The 20,228-nt window shown below is 36.9% G+C and overlaps 1 protein-coding gene across 1 annotated transcript in view; it reads left to right on the top strand.

Annotated features, from left to right (window-relative positions):
* The window catches only part of PRDM5 (PR/SET domain 5), a 189,700-nt gene extending 169,891 nt beyond the window's left edge, over positions 1–19,809 (top strand). Inside the window, exons 15-16 of the mRNA XM_032412752.1 lie at positions 10,175–10,279; positions 19,442–19,809. Coding sequence (XP_032268643.1) covers positions 10,175–10,279; positions 19,442–19,606 — 270 coding nt within the window. The 3' untranslated portion in view covers positions 19,607–19,809. The remainder of the gene's footprint in view (positions 1–10,174; positions 10,280–19,441) is intronic.
* Positions 19,810–20,228: the final 419 nt, after the last annotated feature.

The raw sequence follows: 20,228 nt of genomic DNA, 5'->3' as shown, positions 1-20,228 counted from the left end.
AAAAGAAGTTTTCTAGCCAAGGCTGCTCGTTAGAGGGAAACTCGGTGCATTTTGATTGTGTGCAGCTGGTGGCACATGACCTTTCAGAAACGGGGCCATTAAGAGGAGCTGTTAGATATATGGCAGCCGCACTGTGGGCCATAGATCTGTCCCCTCAGCTGTGTGTAATAGCAGCCCGTGGGGCCGCACTCGCAAACCCCCTCTAAATTCCACCTGCGACTCTGCCGTGAGTTGGATATTTTATGGAATTGGGTAGTCCTCTTTTGGTCACTAAACTGGTCTTACCAAGAGAATTAGCTGGCTCCTAGTAAAGTGGAAAAATCTGAAAATATCAGCATGGGCTTCACAGTTTCTGCCACCCTGAAGAGCATGTGTCAAGGCTGACCTCTGGTCCGTGTCAGGGCCACTGCAGGATTCTGCCTGGAGCTCTCATTTATTATTCTTGGAGGATCTCTCATGTGAAATACCACGTAAAGTATGATGTTGACCCAGTTAAACAGATGATCGCATTATACAAGAGCACAAGAGACCCCCTGCTCTGGACACATATCTGGGTGAACGGCCTGGGCGTGCTGGGCTCAGGGGGAGAGGGGCTGGGTGTTGGGAATCTACTCACCAGAATGCCTTTTTGTGGCTGGCAATGGGACCAGTCACTGGAGCACTGGGTCTTCTCTGAGCAGGCATTTCTGAGGCAGCGTTTCTGACTTCTGAGATGATTAAATGTTTACAGGATCCATCTTTGTGATACCAGAAACAGTTTCCCTAAAAAAAAAAAAAAAAGACAAGATCTTTGAAGCAGAGGGAGAATGGTGATGTTTTAAGTTTTAGAATAAAATGAAAGCCATTTTTTATAAAATTTCCTTTAACTTTTTATAAGGAAAATTTTAAACCCACAGAAACAGAGGGAATAGGAGAATGAATCTCCATGGAACTTCACTCAGATTCAACAAATATTAATTTTTTTCCATTTATAACCTCCCCATTACCCCCAACCATAAAATTCAGAATTTTTATATGTAATATTAAAATGATATTTAATTCAAGATTTAGATGTAATTCTGTTGGTAGTTACCTTTTATGTAAGGTGTATGGTATAATTTGTTCACTTAGATGATGATACAACTGAATCATGGGCATCTGTGATCAGGCATTTTTGTTCTAGACCCGTGCTAGCCAAAGTGTGGCTTGAAGACCAGTACCAGCCCACAAACTCTTTGTTTCTGGTCCGTGATGAGATAGGTACAGAAATTGTGAGGAACTATTTAGGACTTTTGTAACATTTTGGCATTGCTGCACATCTAAGTGCATGATCATTTTTTTAGTAATTCATTTTCATCCTACTTTGCAAAGTGTCAGTCAGCAACACACTGAGAAAAACACAATCTTTCACTGCAGATAATTCAGGAAGTACTCTTCTGTGTGGCACTTCTGTGATTTTGCCCCCCAGGGGACCTTTGGCAATGTCTGGAGCTATTTTGAGTCGGCACAATTGGGGAATAAACTTGGAAGGGAGAGGTATGTGCTACTGACATCTAGTGGGTACACAGGACGGCTCCCTAAAACAAAGCATTATCTGGCCCTACATATCAGTGGTACTGAGGTTAAGAAACCTTGCTCTAGACCACAGTGGAGGGCTTAGGCTGTCTGTGCCTTGCCTAAGGAAGGTTTGGCAAATGGGTCTTACCAGGGTGCAGGCTGACAAGAGTCTAAGGCTGTTTGTATGTGACCTGCCCTTACACGAGAGTCTCCACATTCTACTTTGGAAATTAGCGAGACCTCTTGCAGATGGAAGTTTGATGGTTAAATGACTTTGCCCCAAATGATGTAAAAATATGATGCTTTTATCTTTAGTCACAGGTTGCCTGTTTCGTCTCTGCCAGAGTTTATAATGTGCCCAACAGGAGAACGTCAGCCATTGCTGCAACAGCTGAGAAAATAGGGAATGAGAAATTTATAAAATTTGTGTTTATTTAGAAATTTCATATTTAAGAAAGTTACACCAACTCCCTGCTTAATGAGGTTTTTAATATTTTCTTTTAAATTTAGAAATAGGAAATCATCTGACAAAAGTCATCATTTTTCTGAACTCTAATAGGGGAAATATTAATAGCTAGAAATATTTAGTCTAGAAAAGATCAAATGAAATTAATTTGGAACAAAAGATAACTTATATCCTAGCATACTTGTGTGTGTGTGTGTGTATGTGTGTGTGTGTGTGTGTGTGTGTGAGAGAGAGCGAGCAAGAGAGAGAGACAGAGACAAAAAGACTTATTTCCACATCTGATTCCTCTTCAGTGAGTTTCTTCTCTCAAATTCTATTTGATGTCCAAGTTGCTCACATGGAAGTTATTTCATTAACAGCATGGACACTCTGGCCTTGGTATAGCTTTGAGCAAGACAAATAGGGGAAAGGTTTGTCCATCAAGTATATCACATACTACATAACAACCAAGAAGCCAGTGTTTTGCTCATAGGTTGAACCCTGTCATAAGCCAACTGTGTTTATATGTGTTCAGAATACCACAGGCTCTGCCAGTCCTCACCATCCTCACTAGTATGCCTGTTTTAATTGCTTACTAATTTTTATTTCTCAATTTTATTAGAGTCAAGCTACCACTGTCACAAAAGAACATTTATTAACCATCATTCTATGACTTCCTTACACCATTTACATTACACCATTTACCTTGATCTCTGACTACAAGGGAAAAAGCTCACTTGTTATATTTTCTGTTTCTATTTGATTGGTCCTAACATAAAAACAACCAAGGTAATATTCAGCATACCTGCCTATGACATGCAGATAATCTACCCATGATCCATCCTTGTCTTTGGTAGTCTGTGTAGTGGAGGGCATGCTTCTTTACCTCCTGGCAAGTAATCCTTAGCTAAACTAGGAGGAAACCTCCAATAAATTTCTATTTTAAAGAACTTCAACATTCAGATCCCTCCAAGATTTATTAAAAATGTGACTTTGTTTCTAAAATGATTCTGAGATTTATTGATTCAGTTCTTTTTGGGAAAAAATATAACATTTGTTGGAGTTATTTTTTTATATAGATGGTCATTAGCAATACAAAAATAAGACTTCTTATTAGCTACCTAACAAGGTGCAGGGTGTAGAGCTCTCTAACTCCTACCTTCTGAATGAATTCTGCCAAATGCTGTTTGATTAAAGAGAACTGATTAGACTACTGATTAATTCTGCTTTTGACAGATTACACAGTTTAACTGACAAATAGATTGCCTCCATTTAGTAATGGTTCCCCAGTTATGATGACAAAGGACAAGCTATTTGTCAGTTAAACTGTGTAATCATTCAGAAACAGAACTAATCAAGGACCTAATCATTTTGTCTCTGGTTAAATCCAGCTAATGAGTTAAAATGTGTAATTTATACTACATATTCCCCTCGGAAACAGTGTTACAATTTCCATGGTATTTTATTGAATCGGATTTTGTGCCCATATTAAAGATTTTTGTAATGCAGGAAGAGTTGGTGGAAGAGAAGTAGTAGAGTTATGAGATGATTAATGTTAAAATGATGCTAGTGTATGAGTTCTTCGTGGGGGAGGAGTGATGAGGCCTTTGGAAGTCCAGCAGTATCCGAACTTGCTTAAACACTTCAGCCGCACCAGCCTGCAGGTGTTCTCCAGTGTGTACTTGGGAAGGTAGCAGATAGCTCAGCCTCACCTCTGCTGCCTAACCTGACAATGAGAACTCAAAGATTTCCTAAGCTTTCTGTGTCACATGGTCTCTTGCTGTATCAACCACTGCGTAGTTGCCTAACCACTGTCATCCTCAGTGAACCTTATGGTGAGAGCAGGCAGCGAAGATTAGAATTTGAAGTTCTCTTCCTTCCTTGCACACAAGCGTGGATTCTTCTGGACTCCGAAGTTAGGGCTAGGAATACTTAGGAATGCTCTAGAGGTGACAGATTTTTTTCACAATTTCCAGAGAAAAGGAGAGGAAGCACAGGTGTAGGTGTCTTTGGACCACTCAGCTTACTCTTTGTGCCCAACTACATTTACCACGTGAGAGGTGGTATTTCTTTTATATGGCGGACTAGGAATAATTGAGAAGAAATTAGTAAATAAGGGGGATGAGGGTTTGGTTTTGTTTCTTTTTTCTGAAAAATAGAATCACTTTTTTTCTTCCTATTTCAGTTCGTTTGGTTTTCTAAAATTTGAGATGAGTGACCTGTGATCTTCTGGCTCTGTCTCTGGTATAAAAGCTGTTTATTGGAGCAGGAATTCTCTCACACTTGCTTTGGCACCATTCACTATAAATTGGAATATTTTCAGGGGCGCCTGGGTGGCTCAGTCGCTTAAGTGTCTGACTCCTGATTTTGGCTCGGGTCCTGATGTCAGGGTCGTGGGACTGAGCCCTGCATCAGGATCCACACTCAGCACAGAGTCTCCTTGGGATTTTTTTTCTCCCTCTCCTTCTTCCCCTCCCCCACTTGTTCGCATGCACTTGCATGCATGCATACTCTCTCTCTCTAAGTAAATAAAATCTTAAAAAAAAAAAAAAAGATGGGATCTTTTCAAGGGTGGGCATTAAAGTTCTTTCCAAGGAGCACTATATGGCATTCGAACCAAATCTGTCAGGAATTATATCCTTCCTTGCAATATCTTCAGGAAAATTGTAGATTGTTTAAGACTTAGGGATAAAAGAGATGGACAGACTTACGAAAGGCAAACATGGCTTCTTCTTACTATACTTTGCTATGGCCTAAGGATTTAGAGAACCTTTCTTTCTAGACTGACATAAAAGTGTGATTGTAGAGACCTTTGTGAGCTAATAATCTTAGGACAAAACCCCAGGGAATCCTCAGCTTTAAACGGTTCTTGGTAGAAAAGAGGGAGTCCAGGCAGATACAGAACTACTGCATCAAATGGGTCCCTTTTCCAACTGTTTTTCTCAAATTTTTTAATTTGGAGGAACCTTTCTAACATAAATTTCAACCCCAACTTCCCTGCCAACACACGCATAGAAACACACGATGGTTGTACTTTTAATGTCTTTTTTTTTTAAATAAAAATAAACATTTTTATTTTATAGCTGTTTTGGAAATGCAGAATTATTATAAAACTTCAGAGAGTTTCTGCGTACCTCACATCCAGTCTCCCCTATTTTTTTTTCAGCTATTCTCAATTCTTTTTTTTATTGCCTTTTTTTAATTTATTTTTTTTATTATGTTATGTTAATCACCATACATTACATCATTAGTTCTTGATGTAGTGTTCCATGATTCATTGTTTGCGTATAACACCCAGTGCTCCATGCAGTATGTGCCCTCTTTAATGTCTTTTATGGGAGAAAATGAATAAGTGAAGGTAGTATAATTTCAGTGACATTACTAAATAAAGTGTATTGAAATAATCACCAATAGTATTTATAAACATTTGAAAAATACCAATATATGAGTGGGTGAATATGTGTGTGTGTGTGTGTGTGTAAAACATTATTTATTCAATCCAAGCCAATGCATAATACATATTTGGGTTTTTGAAAACTCTTGTGATAACTGCAAAACCCCTGTGCTTTGCCGGAATCTCCATACACTGGCTCAGAACCTTTCTCAGTATCCATGGGGCACTGTAGGATGCTTCCCTAGACAGGACCTGCTAAGAGGAAATTTAAGAATGAATGAGAAGGGTGTTCTTAATCAGTGATTCTCAGACCTTGTTTTTCATTGCCTTTTCCTCCTGGAAACTTCCCGTCACTCTCTTAGGATGTCATCCAGATAACTGGTCCTGTCTTAGGCTGTTCCCTGCCAGACACTTACCTATCATTGCAGCTGCCACAGTGCGTCTTACTTCTTCACAAGATCTTGTTTCGTAGATAAATTGTAGGGAGAAGAGCTTTCCTTTTTTTTTCTTTTCATATACATCATATTGTTATATCTTTATATGTTTTTAAAATATAAGTTTAGGTAAAATGTTTGGATATCATAAAAATTCCAGCAACTCCAAGAAATTTCTGATTTAAATACAACTACATTTTCAAGTTTTGTTTGTTTGGTTTTTTTTAAAGAACTGGGCAATATTTGAAGAAATAATAGGCACCAAAGACCATGCAATATGTGAAAAGAGATTGTGTTGATTTAGACTAAATGAAAACAGTAAACATATTTTTTGGACTGCCAAGAAAATGCAGTGTTTTTCTGTTAACTTTGAACAGTCATTTAAAATAAAGAGGCCCTATACAAAACACCTATCCACGCTGGATATAATAAAGCAAATAGCAAATATCTGAACTTGTGAAAAAAAAAAGTAACAGTAATCCCTGGGATCCAGCAAAGCAAACTGCAGCCAAATGCCAGAGTTGAGAATGAGAACACCTTCAGGGTGTTTGCCAGTATCTGTAAATTCAAGGTTTGGTTTTTAATGGTGATGGAAAGGGAGGCAAACTCTGGGCTTAGGTTATAGGGCGAGATGGAACCACATCCCACCACAATGCTGGGACCCTAGAAAAGCGATACTCAAAATGAAATCAGGAACTGGAAATAATCTAACTTTGGCAAATGGAGGTGCTTGGGACATTTAACTGTCTCAGAGTAATTGCTGGCTAGAGAAAAAGAGTTCTCCTTAGAGTTTGTAACCACAGTCTTTCCCTCAACTGTGTTTAGAGTTCAGACTTAAAATGCTTCCCTGAGCAGAAAACCCTAAGGCAAGAAATAAACTTAAAATGGTCTTTGATTGATAGCATCCCAGAATGCCTGGCAGAAGCAAACACAAATGCTGTCTGGAGGGACTTACCCTCAACCTAGGGGTCACAGAATTTTAACAGATAAAGACCACCAAACATGAGCCTATGATTCCAAATTCCAGAAACACCCAAGGAAACAAGAGCCATGAACAGGAGACAGGAGAAACCACAAATAGCAGAATTAGTTTCCAAAAAACTTAAGATAATGATTTATCAGATGAGGTAAATTACACAAATGTCTAGAATATTTTTTTAAATAGACATAAGCAACATGAGTAAAAAAGATTTTATCAAAAATTAAGCATAATTGAAAAGAACCAAATAACTTACAAAAATTTAAAATATCATGGAAATTAAAAACTCAAATGATCCTATTAACAAGTTATTCATACCGGAAGATAATTGATCAACTGAATCTAAAGAAATTACATATGGTGTAATACAAAGAGATGGAAATGGTTAAGAGACATGAAAAATAGACTTTGTTATACATCTAATTGGATTTGTAGACTTTCACTTAATAACAAATGAGAAAGTCATTTTCAATCAAATAAAAACAGAATTTACCATCATCAGATCCTCTGAAGGTCAGATAAGAACGCATGAAAAATAAAGAGATTGTTAAGCATGTATAAAACTGAACCACACTGTTGTATAAAGTAATAATGATTCCATATTGGGCATTAAAAATCAGTAAAATACTGTTACACATAACACGTAAGACAGGAGCATTCTTCAGGACTTGTTATTCAGTAGGAGGGAAAACGTACAGATACACTTTAGATTGTGTTAAATGTGCATGGTAGAATTGTTAAGGATAACCACTAAGAGAAATACTGTTCATAACTTCCATGATAATACGGGGCCGAAATCATCAATCCAAAACATACAAGAAAATATAAGGGAAAAAAACCTGAGAAGGTAAGCAAGATAAAAGCAATGCACAAAATAAAATGTTAGAAATATATTCAAGTATATTTTTAATAACAACAAATATTAATAGATAAATATACTAATATATTTTATAACAGTAATTATATTATAAATGATAATAATAATGAATATCAAGAGGCAAAACTTGCTATCTTAAAAAAAAGTGAAATAAGGGTAGGTTAAAAAAATCCAGTTGGATACTGTTTATGGAGACACTCCTCATACCTAAAGATATAGACTGTTTGAAAGTTAAAAGATGAATATACCAGGCAAACACTAATTTTACTTTATTTACTTTTTTGCCTCTTTCTTTTAAACTAAGGTATAATTGATGTATAACATTATATACATTCAGAGGATGCAAGGTATTGATTTGATACATTTATATATTGCAATACGATTACCACCATAGTGTTAGCTAAACCTCCATCATGTCATGTAATTACCTTTGTGTGTGTGTGTGTGTGTACAGAGATGGTGAGAACATTTAAGATCTAGTCTCTTGGCAACTTTAAAATACATCCTACGGTATTGTTCACTATAAATCACAATTCTGTGCATTAGGTCTCCAGAACTTATCTTCTAACTGCAAATTTGTACCCTTTGACCAACATCTCCCCAATTTCCCTACCGCCCATCAAATACTAATTTTAAAAAGCTTTTATAAGTATATTAAGACCAAATTAATTTTAAAGCAAAAAGAATTATTACAGATAAAGAAGATTACTTCAAAATGATAAAAGGTCCTATTTTCTAGGAGCATAAGAGTTTTAAACTTATATATACTCATCATGTATCTCATGAGTCTCAAAATTTGCAAAATACAGTGATAGAATTATAAGAATATACTGAATGTTGGAGTGTAAAATGGTTTATCCACTCTGTAGAGTTTGGCCATTCCTAGAAAAGTTGAAGGTGCAATCCCACTTCTAGCTAAAATACCATAGGGGATTACATTTCTGCATTCAAGTATACATGTACAAAAAAATCCAGAGCAATGTTATTTGTAAGAGTGAAAAATTGGAAAAACATGAACTACTCATCACTGGACAATGTATATAAGCAAATTGGGGTATAGCCATTGAATGTAATGTGGTATTAAAAATGAATGAGTAGGAACAACATGTGTTCACAAAATGAAATTGGGGACTAGAAGCTCATAAAGATAATGTTGAGCAAAAATAAGTCAATTTCAAAAGAACTCACAGAGTTTACATACAGTATGATACTATTTAAATAAGTTTAAAAGGCAAAATAATACTATGTCTTACTTAGAGATCCTTCCATACATGTGCAGTAAAAAATGTAGAGAAAAGCAAGGGAATGATAAGCTCCCATGTCCAGCACAGTGGTCACCTCTGAGGACATGGACCGGTGCTGTAGTCAAGGAGTGGGGGTGCGGGTGCGTTGAGAGGCATGTACTGGTAATGTTTGATTCCTTAAGAGCTAGCTGGTAGACACACACATGTTGGTTTGGTTTTGTAGGTCTGAAAATGTTTATAATACTCTTTTAAATACTGAGTTGAAAATATGCATGGAACTTGTCCACATAACAGGAAATTAAATACATACACACACACACACACACACACACACACTACCTCAATTTAAAAAACTATAACATTTTTGAAGATGTATTTGGAAAAAAAATCTCATTGCAAGTTTACTTTAAACAAATCTTATTTTTTTTCCTCAAATATTTTTATTTATGCACTGTTTAGTAATGACCAGCTGTTTTTGGGTTGTTTTTTTTTCACGAGCTGTTTTAATAGAACAATGTTAATTTATTTTGCAGTTCTTTCCAAGTGAAAAGGATGGTGATATAAGTACCTGGTATCAAAGGTGGCTAAGGAATGTGGACATTTTTTCTTTTCCTGTGGAGATATTATTTTTCCTTACGAGTCTGCGACAAAGAATTTAAAAATGCCTCATTTAAAAAAGTAACTTAGATTTTATAAAAGAATATGCTACCTAGGAAAGAAAGGTTGGGCAATAGAAATGAAAATACTTAAATCACAGGTGAGCTGTAGTTTTTTAAACTCACCCCCAAAATCTGATGACAATTTTGTTCTGAAGTTTTCATTCCCAGGAATTCCTCTGAGATAGTAAACAATTTGCACCATCTAGATCAGGGGTCCCAAACTCTCTTCGTCCATGATGCCCTTAGTATCTCAGTAAATTTTTGCAGCCCGCCAAGACCAAAAGAAAACCTAAGAGTTCAGTTCTTTTAGTAGTTAGATCATGTCTATCATTCAGAACCCAGCCTTGCAAAGGTAAGACATAATTAAAAGAACTATTGTACAATCTAATGTTGGAACTGAACTGCCATGAGCCAAGTAGTTCAGTTTGTCCAGCAGATGTTGAGTAGTGCTGTTTCTCCTGAATATTTAAAATAACTCATGGCACCCCTCTGGATTTGCTGCAGCACCCTATAGAACTAGATAAAATACCACCACCCCCATACACCTTAGTAAGGAGGGCTCTAAGTTCACTCATATTCATGGCACTCTCTTTCCACTGACTGCAGGAGAAGCCATACAAGTGCTCAGAGTGCAGCAAAGCCTTCAGCCAGAAGCGAGGCCTGGATGAGCACAAGAGGACGCATACTGGAGAAAAGCCTTTTCAGTGTGATGTGAGTTTGGTTTCTCTTTCCTTTCCCCAGTGTCCTCCAGTAACAGACATGCTGGGAGTGTGTGTGTGTGTGTGTCTGCGTCTGTGCATCTATGTGTATATGTATGAGTGTGTGTTTGTTTTGCATTGCTGGTCTTTCTATTAATGTCTTGTGCTGCTTGTATCTTGTGATTGCATAATCCATGTAACCACTTTGTAGTAATTTGGTTCACCCTAGTTTGCTGGCAGCAAATAAACTCTGATTTTCTTCAAGGCACTCTTGCACCCTTTTTTAATGCGGTTGAGTTGTTCTTTCAAGGTATAGGTGCATGATGATTCAAGGCAGCTTTCATGTGTCTACCCAGATCTTTGACAGGTTAATGACACTTAAACCAGAGATTTAACTGGTCGTAGATATTATTTATTTTGTTACAGCCTAACCATGAATTTCTAAAACATGAACAAACTCGTTTGTTTAAATAATATTGCTAATTGTTTAGATTTTCTGCTTATGACATTTGAATTGAAATGAAATTATCAACATAGTTGTTTACACTATTTATGAAAGGAAAAATACTACCACTGTCAGTAAAATTAATCCTAGCGTTAATTAATTAAGGAAAAAAATTGGTTTCTTGATGCACAGTGTCATGATTCTGTGCAAGATTGACAGTCGACAGAAGATTGACACAGGCTTTAGGGAAAACACTTGGATGCTTATTTCTAATATAAAAATAGCAAGAAGAGTATTAATGTAGCTCAGTAGAAGAAGAAGCATTAAAGTTGTAGTGTGTGAAATTGCCCAGTAGAGAATTCTCTTTAAATGTGGAGGGAAACTCGAGGACTTCGTCCCATTGGCATATCCCAATGGATAAAGTATGGGGTAAGCAGTCCACATGAAAGGAAACTCACGAACACAAGATGTTTTCCTTGTCCTTCCATGAAACTTTGGTGGTAAGGTTAAGGCAACAATGTACTCCCAGTGGGCCTACTCATAAAAATACCTATATGAACAGTGAACTTCTTTAAGGCAAGAAGTACTTGTAGAGAAAGAAATGTACACATGTAGAGCTCTAACCTGAACCAGAGGTACAGCCCTAGCTTCATAATTTCAATTGGTTTAATTCATTGGTGCTTTTATTGGAAACATTTTCATATAGGCAAAACCTGTTTAGATTACTTAATTGTACAACTACACAAACAACTGATGGGACATAGAAATTAAATATTAACTGTGTACGGACACCTTCCTACTGTCACATTCAACTCAACTTTCATTTATGCTAAATATTTTGTTGACTACTTCCTAAGCTAAACTGGACCATGATGTTATTTAAAAAAAAACTGTAATGTTACAAGCATGATCTTTTTCTATTTACTTCTATCTCATCTATTTCTATCCTATTTTCAAAACTCTCTGATCCTTATCTGTGGCTCAAACTAGTCCATTGAGTAGAGATCCAATGCCCCCAAAACCTCTCTGAAATGCAGCCTGCTCAGTAGAGAGAACTGGTTGTCTTGGTTCCAAAATCTTATCCTCCTAACCTACTCATTCTGGATAGAAGTCATCCTTTCTCGCGCATTCCCAGTCTTTCTCCTTCCTAAGTAACACTCAAATCTATTACTTCCTCTCAGTTTCTAGTCCCACTAGCAGTGCATAGCCTGCACCCTCCCTGGGTTTTATTACATTCAGTCTCCAGTGTATGTGTCCTCCACCCCGCCAAGGTAATGGTATTTTTTTTTAATTGAGATGAAATTCACATAACATAAAGTCAATCATTTTAAAGTGAACAATTCATTGGCATTGAGTACATTAACAATGTTGTGCAACTCTCACCTCTATCTCGTGTGCAGACATTAATGTCCCAAAATAAAATTCCATACCCATTAAGGAGTTATTCCCTACTCTCCACAGACCCTGACGACTACCAATCTTCTTTCATTTCAATAGATTTACCTATTCTGGATATTTCACGTAAATGAATCATATAGGATGTGACCTTTGTGACTGGCTTCTTTTACTTAGCATAGTGTTTTCAGGGTTTATCTACATTGTAGCATGTATCAGTACATCATTCCCTTTTATGCTGAATGATATTCCATTGTATGTATATACCACAGTTTATCTATTCATAATCGATGCACATTTGGGTTGTTTCTCCCTTTTGGCTCTTGTGAATTGCTCTCAGACGAATGTGCATATAGGTATTTAATTACCTGTTTTAAATTCTTTGGGGCATATACCTAGGAGTAGAATTGCTGTGTCATATGGTGATTCTGTTTGATTTTTCAAGGAACTGCTGTGCTGTTTTTCATAGTACCCGCACCATTTTATATTCCCACTGGCAGTGCCCGAGAATACCAATTTTTCCACATCTTTGTCAACACTTGTAATTATTGTTCTTAAAATTATAGTCACCTTAGGGCATGTGAAGTGATATCTCATTGTGGCTTTGATTTAAAGTTCCCAAAGGATTAATAATAATAATAATTAATAATAATTAATTAATAAATAATAATATTGACCATCTTTCTATATACTCGTTTGTTGGCATTTGTATCTTCTCTGGAGAAATATCTATTCAAGTCTTCTTCCCATTTTAAAATTTTATTCTTTGTCTTTTTGTTGTTGAATGTAAGAGTTCTTTGGATATTCTAGATACTAGACATCTTCTTACATTCCATAAGTTGTCTTTTCACTTTTTAAATAATATCCTTTGATGCACAAAACTTTTCAATGTTGGGGGCGCCTGGCTGGCTCAGTCGGTAGAGCATGCAAGTCTTGATCTGGCGGTTATAAGTTTGAGCCCTACTTTGGATGCAGAGATTACTTAAAAAAATAAAATCTTAAAAAAAAAACATTTCAATGTTGAAATCTAATTTATCTGGGGTTTTTTTTTCTTTCCCTTTTCTTAACATGCTTTTGGTGTCAGATCTAAGAATTGTCAATTTCAAGGTCATGAAGATTTACTCTCCTGTTTTTTTCTTTTTTTTTAAAGATTTTATTTATTTATTTCAGAGAGAGAGAATGAGAGAGAACACATGAGAGGGGGGAGGGTCAGAGGGAGAAGCAGACTCCCCGCCGAGCAGGGAGCCCGATGCGGGACTCGATCCAGGGACTCCAGGATCATGACCCGAGCCGAAGGCAGTCGCTTAACCAACTGAGCCACCCAGGCGCCCTCTCCTGTTTTTTTCTAAGAGTTTGATAGTTTTAGCTCTTACATTTAGGTCTTTGATCTGTTTTAATTTTTTGAATATAGTGTGAACTAGGGGTCCATTTTTTTGCATTATTTTTCAGTTTTTCACCATTCAATGTGATGTTAGCTGTGAGTTTTTTATAAATGCCCTTTATTATGTTGAGGAAGCTCCCTTCTATCCTAGTTTTCAGTACTTTTATCAAGACAGGGTGTTGGATTTTGTCAAAGGCTTTCCTTCATCAACTGAGATGATAATTTTTTTATCTTTTGTTCTGTTAATGTGGTGTATTACATTGTTTGATTTTCATATGTTGAACTACCATTGCAGTCTGGATAAATCTCATTTGGTCATAACTTGTAATCCTTTTAATATGCCTTTGAATTTGGCTTATTAGAGTTTCTGTTTTTTGTTTGAAGATTTTTGCATCTATATTCAAAGGGGATATTGGCCTAGAGTTTTCTTGTAATATTTTTGTCTGGCTCTGGTATTAAGGTAATGCTGGCCTCACAGAATAAGTTAGGAAGTATTCCCTCTTCTTTGTTTTTTGGGAGAATTTGAGGGGATTAGTGCTAATTCATCTTTAAATGTTTGGTGGAATTTTTCAGTGAAACTGTCTGGCTTCAGACTTTTCTTTGTTGGAAAGTTTTGTGTGTGTGTGTGTGTGTGTGTGTGAGTGTTTGTTTTTTGGGTTTTTTGGGGGGTTTTTTTTGGTTTTTTTTTTTTGGTTTTTTTTTTGATACAATCTCTTGTTCCTGGTCTCTGGAGTTTTTCTATTTCTTCTTGAATCAGTTTTGGTTATTTGTGTGCTTCTAGGAACTTGTTCGTTTCATCTATGTAATCTAATTCGTTGGCATACAGTTCATAGTATTCTCTTAAAATCCTTTTAAATTCTTGGGGGTCAGTATTTACATCCCAGTGTGATTGTCTCAAAGTAAACCTAATCACGTGCTTCTCTGTGATAATGTCTCACAACCCATAGGGTAAAATCCACCTTCTTACTTGACTGAAAAGTTATTCTGGTTTTTGTCAATTCTTATTATTAAAATCTTAATAATCTCTTATCTGTCAGTAGTCTGCATTTTATTTGTACCAACACTGAGTTTCCTAAAGCAGTGATGCTGTTCTGCATCTCTGTCTCTTGTTCCGTGTGGCTTCATGCACTAATCCTCTGCCTGGAAAGTGCTCTCTATCTCTTGTTCACACTGCCTGGCATTCTCACACACATACACACACACACACACGGATGACATTTGAGTCGCATTTGAGCAAAATTGTCAAGAAAAAACTGATATATGTTGATCTCAGTTCTTTATAATTTTGCTCAAATGCCACTTCACTCATCAACACTAGCCCCATGCCTTGCAGTTCCCCTGGCATGCCATAGCTATTGAGCTTCTAGTATCTTTGCTACTATCCCTATGGTGATGACTTCCAAATCTCTCTTTCTCCTGCCTAGATTTCTCTTTTGAACTCTAGGCAGATATTTTGAAGCTGCCTGTAAGACTTCTCTCCTATATTCCAGACTGAAATCAGTATCTCTCCAGCCTTCTCAGTCACTCAGCATGTTCCCTTTACCTATACATCTCTCTGAGGGTTCCACCATCTCCAAATAACCCAAACCAAAGCTCTGAGCCCCGTGCCAGACATTTTTCCATGACCAATAGCATCATCTAGTTGAGCTTCTATTGTGGGAAAGACACAGTGACTCAGTTTATATACATTCTCTCTGATCTTCACTACACCCCAGAAATACCCAGGTATTATTTCCACCTCTGTGAAGCAACTGAGGCTCACGGAAGTTGAGTGACTTCCCTCTTCTCTACCACTTAAAACTGGCCAAGTCAGGATTCTAGGGTTCCAACCCAAGTAGCTCTCATTCAGTCCCAGTAATTCCTGACAGTCTTTCCTTCTATATATTTCTCAAACTTATTTTCTTCTCTAAATTTCCATTGCCACCTTTACTCCTCTTTTTCTCACTCCTGACCTCCATCCCAGTAGCAAATCCAATTGGCTCTACATTTAAAATAAGTTGAGAATCTGAACACTTTTAACATCTCCCCAGCTACCATCTTAGTCCCCTGCAGTAATGCAGTCGTTTCTTAATTTATCTGTCTTTGATCTTTGCTCCTCTCAGTCCTAAGCTTGCCACCCAGAGTGATCTTTCTAGAACCTGAGTCAGATTTTATATATTTTAGATGTAGATTGTATATGTATTATATTTCACTCATTTGCTGAAACCCTCCAATGACTGTCCATCCCATTTAGAGTGAAAACCAAGGTTTTACCATGGTCTGAAAGTCCATAGGGATCTGCACCCCCATCCTCCTACCCCAACTGCTCTCTCTGACTTCACCACCACCATCCACCTCACTCTGGCCACATCATTTCCTTGCTGTTTTTCATACACACTAAGTATATTCCAATAAATAGGTTTTTTTGTTTGGGGGGGCACGGTGCCTGCTTCCCTGGCCTGGGACACCATTCTCAAGTATCTTTATGGCCTTCTCCTGTACTTATTTCAATTCTCTGCTTGAATTCTTCTCTTTCTTATTTCCATTACTTTCTTAACCCTCAGCCCGTATTCTTCTCCTTTATGCATCCACCTGAAATATTACATGTTTGTTTGTTTAATTATTTATCATCGATTCTAAGTTCCATGACAGCAGAGTTTTTTTTCTGTATTGTTCATTGCTGTGTCCCCAGGCCTAGAACATCCAAAATAAGAAATGTTTAGTGAATATTTTTAAAAGCATGAATCGATGAATCAGTAAGTGCTGTCTTAGTTCATATCCAAATCATTCCTGGCTTAGAGTAGAATAATAGTATTGGCCATGCTGACTCCAGTTTCATACTCTTGACCTTGGTGACTAAATGATATTTTAGTTTTAGTCTCTATTTAGAATCCTTTAATGAATCCCCACCACTTGCAGAAGATACTTCCAGTGTCTTATTATAATTACCAGGATCTCCAGGGTTTGGCTCCAGCCTTCAACTCTAACTTCTTTGTGAAGTTATTTCTCTTATTTATTTATGTCAATTTATTGCTCTAATAATCTATTTCTTCAGCCTTAGTGAACTGTTTTCACCTCCCCACATGAGTCTTGCTCGTCACATCCCTGTACATTTGCGCGTTCTCTTCCTCCCCCTGGGATATCATTCCCCACCTTACGACATGACAGCACCCATACATCCGGGAAGACTTGATTATGCTCTCCTCTGTTGCTTCTCCTAGCGTTATGTTCATGGCATTGAAAATATTTCTCTTTAGGACTGGGGGCTCCACGGGGCAGGACAGAGTGCTCTTTGTCATTCTGTTTCTAACTGAAGTGGCGCAAGGCACATTGTATGTGATTGATAAATATTAACTGAAGACGTTTGTATAGAATTTTAATATTCTCTCTCAAGGTACTTCAGTAAATGTGTTTTTTCACTTCATTTTAAAACAAAATCAGTTTACTGCTAGCCTAGAGAAAGAATAAATATTTTCCTATTCTTTGGCAGGTGAATTAATACTAATTTGGAGTAGGTGGAAGGGTTGGCTAAGAAATTTAGGTGGAAATAAAGAAAAGGAACCATCCCTGTTGCACTATTTGAATTCTTTCTTGCTCTCCCTTAATTTTAAAATGACCATGAATGTCCTTGCATTTTACTGATTTATACAGAAATTCAGTTTGAAGTCTCTTAATGACTACATTTAAGTTCATGAAAATATAGCTTTTAACATGTAGGTAGTCACTTTCACAACTGTGACATCAGCTACCCTCTACTGACATTTAATCCTCTACCTGGCCCTCATTCAAAAATCCATTGGGATGTTCTCCTCCCAGCTCCTATGTGGAGCTTCTAGGATTCCTTAACTCAGAGCCATTATCAATGACTTCAGCATCTTTCTCAACTTCCTTTTCATTTCTCCAGCTTGCTGTTGCTATAATTTTCCCATGGTGACCATGTAAATGAACTTGACTTATATCCCTCACAACACACTGGTGAGCTGAACTGTCTGAGAACCTCCTTTATTTTTTTCAAAGAGGTTTTTATTCCTTAAAAATGGTGTCAGCCAGACAAATGGAAGAAGTACAGTCAGCTCACATATCTTTGTTTGAAGTTTGAGCCTTTAATAATAGTCTGTCCTTGGGGTTGTAAAGACTCTAAACCCAGACTGCATAGGTTTAAATCCTGGAAACCACTTCCTAGTTCTGTGACCTTAGACAACCTGCTTGAGACACTGAAGTGAATGTGTCAGTTTCCTTCTGTAAAATGGAGCTCATAGTACTAGTATCTACCTAAAAGGGTGAGGTGAGGATTGCACAAGTTAATGTTTATGAATTGCAAAGAGTGGTTCCTGGCACATAATGAAAGCTGTTAGCCCTTCAACCTAGTTCCTGTGCCAAGCACTGAAATGAGACAGTGAAGAAGACACTATGTCCCCTGTGCTCACAGAACTCACATTCCTGTGGGGTATAGACATTGAACAAATAAACTTGAATTGCATTCTATGATAAAGACAGAGCAATTTTAAAAAGGAGGGGGAGGCATAAAAGAATACTTAAGGAAGAAGTCTCTGAGAAGGTAACTCTAAGTAACCTAAAAGATGAGAAAGAGTCAGCCATGGGGAAGAGAACATTCCAGGCTCAGGGAACAGTATAAATCAAGGCCTGTAGGTGGGAATGAGTCTGGGTATTAGGGGAGGTAAGAAGGCAGGTGGAGCTGGAGCATCATGAGAAAGAAGGGATGCAAGTGAAGTTGGAGAGCAAATTGATGGGCCTTTTAACCATGGTAAGGAATTTATTTTGAATCTACTTTCAGTGGGAAGCCAATGAGGAATTTGGTATCTATTCATTACGTGAGGTTTAGAGAAGGAGCCAGGAAAATAGAAAATAGGGGATACATTATAATTCTATGTTATGATAACAAATTTTGATTATACTTATAAAGACAATTTGGAAACTTAGAGTTTCTTTTACTTGAAAATAATCTCTATAGTTACCTTCTTTGATTTCTCTGGAATTATTGCACAGCCTAATAATTTCAACTTAATTGCTCAAAAGACTTTTACCTAGCTATCAAATATCTTATCTACCTTTCTTTAAGTCAACAAATATTTATGGAATGACTACTCTTACCGTAATGTTTCTTAGACCAGTAAGGAGACAGACATAAAAAAATCACCTAATAATTAATTACATTCAGGGTAAGTGTTATAAAGGAAAAGTAAAAGCTACTACGAAAGCAATTAACAGAGGACTTCTGGCAGACAGATCATATAGGCTTCCCCAAGGAGTTAGTAAGAGGAAGCTACATCAAGAGAAGTGGGAAAGTACTGAGGCAGGAAAACCTTAAATCTTCTGTGGTAATATAATATTTTTAATTATTGGACTGTTAATGTCTGTTGGGCCAGGTGGCGATGTGGCAGAGCTTATATGAAGTAAACACTGGATGCCTTAGTTAAATGAGTGTATATAATAAGAAATAAAGAATTGGAATTGTGGGTAAAAAACTTCCACTTAGGATGCTTAAAGCAGTGTTAACCTTTTACTTCATAAATGGGACTAAATTGAAGGGATCACTGGTGAGACATGTCTTGTGCTATTTATGTCATATGGAGAGATGCCCTCTGGGCCATTAGGCATTTTGTTTAAGAGGTTTAATATAAAATTGTCAATACATTCCATCATGGGAAGAAAGATACTGTTCCCCAGGAGTTGTTTCTCTAGACATGTTTAAATACAGTAGTGGAGGGGGAAGGAGGGTGGCTAGGGTGTAAAGGACACACACATTAAATGCAGCTTTTGGGAACTATAATTAATTTTCTTTACCCTTTAGTTGGGATGTTAAATTCCATTTATTTCAAGCAATTTTTGTTCTTATGCCCATCCATACATACTTGATAATAGGACTATGCATAATGTATATTGTATAAATGATAAATTGGCGTATCTTCAGGTTTTTCAGTATAATATGATTGGTATCTTTGCGTCTTTTCTAGGTTTGTGACTTGGCTTTTAGCCTAAAGAAAATGCTGATCCGACACAAGATGACTCACAATCCCAATCGTCCACTGGCAGAATGCCAGTTTTGCCATAAGAAGTTTACAAGGAATGACTACCTCAAAGTGCACATGGACAATATCCACGCTGAAGCTGACAGCTAATGGTAGCTGTAAAGGAATTAAACCATTTAGAAGGGCTCCTAATATGAAACCCAGATTTCTCTCACCTGATTAGCATAGCAGAAGTAGCTAAAAGTAATTCACTGGTCTCATAGTTCTTATTTGCCTACCTTTAGAGTTTGTAGATGCTTATGCAGAAAAAAAAAAAAAAAAAAAAAAAAAAAAGGATAAAAAAAAAAAAAAAAAAAAAAAAAGAAAAGAAAGGAGAAAGAAAGAAAGACAAAAAGAAAGAGAGAAAGAAAGAAAGTCCTACTTCTACCAAAAAATGGTACAAATGGAAAAGAAAACTTTGTCGCCTTGCAAAATACTACTTGTGCTCTGTTTCATAAAATGGAAAAAGGAGTCATGGCTTTCCTTCTTGGCCACCTCTCTGTAATGAAGTTTATTAACATACTCTTTATTAGGCCCTTTTATTTTATTGTCATCTTTGTGTGTGTGTCTATGTGTGTGTGCATGCGTGCACATGCTGGTTATTACACCTGACTACTACTACCAGAAAGAAATTAATATACCAAAATATTTCATTGCAGATGAGGATAAGGTTAAGAGTTTTTAAAGTATCAAGCATGATAACAGGATAAAACTTGCTATTTTGTGAAACAGA

Source organism: Phoca vitulina, unplaced genomic scaffold, assembly GCF_004348235.1.
Source record: "Phoca vitulina isolate PV1807 unplaced genomic scaffold, GSC_HSeal_1.0 scaffold14, whole genome shotgun sequence".
Lineage (NCBI taxonomy): Eukaryota > Metazoa > Chordata > Mammalia > Carnivora > Phocidae > Phoca > Phoca vitulina.
Note: the sequence above shows the minus strand (reverse complement) of the source record. Positions and strands in the feature narration are given on the sequence as shown.